This window comes from Rosa chinensis, chromosome 4 (genome assembly GCF_002994745.2).
Source record: "Rosa chinensis cultivar Old Blush chromosome 4, RchiOBHm-V2, whole genome shotgun sequence".
In the NCBI taxonomy this organism is placed as follows: domain Eukaryota; kingdom Viridiplantae; phylum Streptophyta; class Magnoliopsida; order Rosales; family Rosaceae; genus Rosa; species Rosa chinensis.
In genome coordinates this window covers 8390473-8396339 of record NC_037091.1, presented here as the reverse complement: position 1 = coordinate 8396339, position 5867 = coordinate 8390473, and the positions used below count along the sequence as shown (strand labels likewise).

Sequence of the window (5867 nt, the reverse complement as noted above, 5' to 3'; positions counted from 1 at the left end):
TATAAAAGCGACGTACAAAAAAATAAAAATCAATCAGACGACAGAAAACTATGATGTGTCGTCTGAGAGGTGTCGTCTGATTCAATTTTTGTAGTAGTGCTAAACTATGCATGGTATATGTTTTTCATAAACGAATAATATCTTTACATTTTTACTCAAAAAAATAATGCAACGGTATGTTTCAATGAATTTCAAACAATGGTGAACAATAGAAATACATTGCAAAACCAAAAAAAAATTTCAAATAAATAAATTAGAGAAGGAAAACAATCCAAAAACACATTATAATAATTGCTTATGCAATTAAGCTTCCACAAGCAAATATACATCCACATTATTATTGCATTGCAAATCAAGCAAACTTGATAGTAGATGTCATCACAGTGGGACAGTTCTATTGGTAGGAGGGGCCTGCTCCTCTGTGGCCTCATCCCCATCTTCATTCTCACCTGTCAACTCTTCAAGGGATTTTCCCTTCGACTCTGGCACCAAGAAAGTAAACACCATCCCGAAAAAGTTAATCACACCAAGCATAATAAGAGAATTCTTCACACCAATGCCGGGCGGGTACCCTGCATCGGTCTTCGCCGGGTCCTTGCTTTGGGCCGCATACAAGAATCCGAAAGCTCCCACAATTGCTCCCGCCTTCCCGGCTGCGGCGGAAATTCCGTGACACGTCGACCTCAGACGAGCTGGGAAAATCTCGGCGGGGACAACGAATGTAGTGGCATTGGGCCCAAAGTTGGCAAAGAAAAAGGTCAGTGAATAAATTACAACAAACCCAATTCTGTTGGGCTTCAAGGTCCAGTGATGGTAAGGAATTGCGAGTGCAAACATGAAGACGGTCATGAAGAAGAAGCCCATCAGTTGGATTGCAAATCGGCCCATATAATCAATGAACGCCACAGTGAACCAGTAGCCAGGCACAGTGCTGCACAATGCTATGAGTGTCTGTGCTCTTGCAATTCTAAAAACCTCATGAATTGCATTCATTTTTTCGGCTGAAGGGATCCACCCGATTGCGGAGAAGATATCCTTTTGGAAAAGGTTTTGGCTGTAGAAGGCAATGTCTAATAGGAACCAAGTTGAAGTTGTTCCAAGTAAATGCCAACCATGCCTTTTAGCAAACTCCTTACTGAACAAACCAAAGGAATTGGATTTCTCTTCAGTATATTTCTGTACCTTCTCTTCTTCATCTTCAAGTTCAACTTGGAGAACCTTAGACATGTCTGCTGCAGCTAGCTTGGCATTTTTGGCCACAAGGGCAGTGTAACGGGCAGTTTCCGGCATTTTCATACGCCAGTAGTAAGTCATACCAGCAGGAACAGCCCCAAACATGAGAATTATACGCCAGACATAATCGGCTTGAGGGGCTAGAGAAGCAGCCGCATTCTCTGCGAATGTAGGAGCTGGGAAGCTTTTATCGAAAGCAGTTGAGACAATCAAAGCCACAATTCCTCCAGCCAAAATCCCAAACCCTTGCATAGCAAACACCGCTGCTATAAAAGCCCCACGGGTTTTTTTGTTGGCATATTCGGACATGATTGTGGCGGACAGGGGGTAATCACCACCAATACCGAACCCAAGCCAGAAGCGGAAGAAGCAAAGAGTGGAGATCACGCTGGTTGGGTGATCCGAAAATGAGAGGCCAGATGCAATGGAGCAGGTGACCATGATAACAAGGGTCATCCCATAGACCTTTTTGCGACCCAATCTGTCACCGAGCCACCCGAAGAAGAGTTGGCCGGCTAGGGTTCCAACTAGGGCCACACCATTAACGGCAGCAGCCACATTTGGTGGCAACGTTCCCGGCTTCGGATGAGTTATGTCTGTGTAGTATATGCGGCCGAGTAACTTGGAGACCAAGGAAATGCAGAAAAGATCATAAGCATCAGTGAAGAATCCCATTCCAGCAATCACAATTGCTGTGAAATGATACAATTGAGTCTTGGCCACATCAAGTGCATTTAGCACTCCCAATTGCTCTTTAACCATTGCTAGCTAGCTAGTACTAGTTCTCCTCCAACGGTTTACTTGAATTTAAGCTTTAATTCCTGCATAAAAACAAAAACAAACGCATTCAAAATCAAGAATACGTACAACAGTCTTCTCACAGGTTAGGTTTATACAACAGTTATCTAAAAGATAATCAAATCCTTCTATGATCAATCAAAACCATAAGCCCCTAGTAGCCCAGACACTTGAACAAAACCAAGTTCGTTATATGATATTAGATGTGACAAACTGAAGAAAGACAGGGACATGACATGAGAACCAAGTTCAATTCTTGCGGCATTAAATTAGATAAATGAAATGGAAATTTTACAACGGTACTAAGAAGTTGAATATTCAGACAAAATACTTGTTTGTTAGCAAACAAGTTGAAGCGGTGGAATTGATGGACCAACTACTTAATTGGTCCACGCATAGCTTAGTTTATAGCTAGCTAGGATTTTATTTCACAGTACTGTAATTTTTACACCAAAAACAAGCCTCTCATTTTTTGTTTTGTTTTTGTAAAGCCAGGTCTCAATCAATATGATCTCATAACTTCTGAATTATTGTAGTAAAAAATCTCACATACATATTCCACAATGTATTATTGTAGTAAAAGATCTCACATATTCCGCAATGTACGGAGACATTTCATAGTGAAACAATTGAAAAGAAGAGTAGACAGGCCAAGAACTTGTTTTTATTTGCAGAGTTAAAAGCTTGGTTTAGAAGGATGAAATGGATGAAAGGGAACATCGCGGGCCTCCCATATGGGGATAACTTGCAACTTGCAAGTAGCTGGTACTACTCCTTCAATTGAAAAAGGACGAAAAGAGAAGAAAAAAAAGTCACAGATATACACAGAATTTAGAAGCAGTTCTTATTTATCTTTTTATTTTTAGTCATCATTAATTAGAAGTAGAATATGCAGTATTATCATCTTCTGCAGTTAGATATTTACTTATATAGATAAGCTACATAAGATATATAAGATTCCTAAACAACAAGGCAGAACAAAAGAGACCACATATTTTCTTATTCGGAGTTGAGTATATTGTTTTTTCCGATTATGAGTTGAATACACAGCTAACTTAACTTGGACTATCTATTCAACTCTTGCAATGAAATGGATTTCGAGTATGAATAAACCTTGAAAATTAAATAGGTCAGAAACAGCTGAGAGTTTGTGTAAATCACAAGGAAAAAGTATATGAAGTGGAAAGTCTCAAAAAGACCTCAATGAAGAAGAAAGAAGATGCATGATCTTGGTTTCTTCGCCAAAAATGAAATTTAGGAAAAAGGAAAATAGAAAGTCAGAAACAAAACTGGGTGTGCACAGCCAGCCAGAGTGAACTTGCATGATGAAGCCTAGCTTCAACTTTCCAATACTGGGAAGACAAAAAAAAAAGGCGCTGCCCTACCATGATGATATGATAATGATCACTACCGTATCTTTTGAAAAGGCAAAACTTAAAAGTACCCAGAATCAAAAGCAGAAGATCCCCAAATATCTGGTATCTTTAATTTTAGTGGTCCTGGTATCAAAAGAAACCAGTTCCAGTACGCATGTATTTTGATAAAGAGAACTGCATGTAGCTTGTTTTGCAGGAGTGACTAACCTTCTTCTTGAACACACATTGAAGAAGGAGATGGAAATTGGGCTATGGCGTGGATAATAAAGTCGGCTATTTAAAGAGCGACTGACCTTTGAATAAAAGTAGAATCACTTACAGCATCTAATGGCATATGCTCACGCTCTTGCTCAAGTCAACGCTTCTACAAAGTCGTCCATCACAATCTCTTGTTTAATTTATATCTCTTAAAATTGAATAATCTCTTAGAAATTACAACACGGTTTCTTCTTTGGCATTTCATTTAGTTCTTATAATATGTGTTCTGGCGCACAATTTGTAAAATACATTGTTCGTTTAATCTCTGACAACTTAACATTTTGATCAAAATTTAGTAATTATGAAATGCCAACGTAAATCATCCACATATCAATTATTAGGACATCGGTCACATGGTTATGATCAAGTAGACAACGAAACTAAGAGCAAAAGCCGATCCACGTACTGGTGGCTAGCTAAATTAAGAAAAAATTAATTGCAGCTGGTTTTAGTTGCGTGCTATTCCATTATGTCTTGAATTGGATTCCTTGCTCTTACCATATTGCATATAATAATGGAAGAGAGTAGGAGAGGAACTTGTTTATTCCAAACTACTTAAATACTCATTCCGTCATCGCCATCTTATACATTTTGAATTGGTTTCTACTTTCTACTTTTCAAATACTCCTTGGCTGGATTTCATGCACGGAATAACTTTCTCACAGGTTATCACAATTTCGACCAAAAAATAACAGGTTGTTCCTTTCAAAAAAAAAAATATAAAAAAATAACAGGTTATATATGGACTATGGATCGGAGCAGTCGAGAAGTAATCTTCTTATGCGATCAATCATGCATGTTTACATAGATTACTCCTGCCACTAATGGAACAATGATGCAACCAAATTCCTAACTATAAAATATAGTGTCGGGAAAATGGGAGACCATTTGCTGAGGTTAGAGAGGACCTAAAAAACCGTAGACACCTTTTAGAGTTCTATAGGGCCGTGTTGGAGAACCCTTAAAAACCCTAAACTGTTTTTCACACCATATGCATAACATGCCGGAGATTGCAATATTTCTTAAATCAATTTATTGGATAGTGACAGAAAATTAAAAGAGTGTTGTAGGCCTAAAATGGACACTACAACTCAAACATTGGTATATTACACAAACTCAAAATTCGTAGTTCGAAAGGTCAAGAATCTAGGCAAACATTTTTTTTTACTGTTCTAAAATTCTCTCCTACAAGGCTACAAGTTAGGGTTTACTAAAGGATAAAGTTGAAGATCGATTTAGTCAACCCTAAAACTACTCTTAATTTCTTAACTATTTCTACTTAATTAATGAACTTTGACCATATATTATAGATCATTTATTTCTTAACTTCGTAAGCTCTTAATTTTCCTCTTAATTTCCTTTAAGTTTCTGCTGGGAATCTTAGATGGGAGACACCTAGCTAGAATTGGTCTTATCTATGTATTGCTCTGAAATTGCGGAACAACTATGGGAAAGCCTTGCTCGATCGCCTCCATTTGTCGGACTCGATGTTCACTAATCTTAGCTTTGGACTTTTATTTCACATAAGAAGACATGCAGATAGAACAGCAGAAACCAAACAAAAGTCGGAAACAAATAAAATCACCAATAATTAATGCATGCATACATATATAGATTAGTAATTAAATTAAAGTATCTAGCTAGGTCCGGCCAACTATAATTTTGCTAGTTGTTGCTGCTTAATTTGCGCTGGGTGTGGCTATTTCCACAATTCTACCATACCATTTTTTTTGTTCACCCTACTTGCTCATTACACCATACATTTTAATTTCAATTATTAAATTTACTTATGTAACCCATTTCTATTTCCAAGAATATCCTTATAACTTCTTCTAATACATAGATATCTGTAAAGGATGGCTCTCCGCCTCCCAGTCCGTTTTCTAAACCCTAGCCGCCACTTTGGCCTGGGGCCCCATCGGAGGCGCACGGCGCTGACATCAAAGGCAAGCAAGGCTTCACTCTCTGCCTCTTGCACTCTCCGGGAGACAAATCAATGTCAATTGTTTTTGACAACTCGCCAACGAAGATCCCCCTTTGTTGAGGCGGTATATCAAACTCTCTCTTTCACCACGCCAAACCACGGCGACGTCAGAGGAGATGGGGGTGTCATCGGTGCCGAATGGTCGAGGGAACCAACACAAGCGGTGGTGGGTAGAGCTCGACCGCGAAGAGCACGGCTCAAGACTTCTGGAATTGCTG

The 5867-nt window shown here is 38.8% G+C and overlaps 1 protein-coding gene across 1 annotated transcript; it reads right to left on the bottom strand.

Annotated features, from left to right (window-relative positions):
- Positions 1–202: 202 nt before the first annotated feature.
- Positions 203–3690, bottom strand: LOC112197553 (probable inorganic phosphate transporter 1-3). The gene is made up of 2 exons (XM_024338281.2): positions 3615–3690; positions 203–2054 (listed from the first exon to the last, which is right to left on the bottom strand). Exon 2 carries the CDS (start codon positions 1993–1995, stop codon positions 379–381), a length of 1617 nt encoding a protein of 538 aa, XP_024194049.1. The 5' UTR covers positions 1996–2054; positions 3615–3690; the 3' UTR covers positions 203–378.
- Between the last annotated feature and the right edge of the window lie 2177 nt (positions 3691–5867).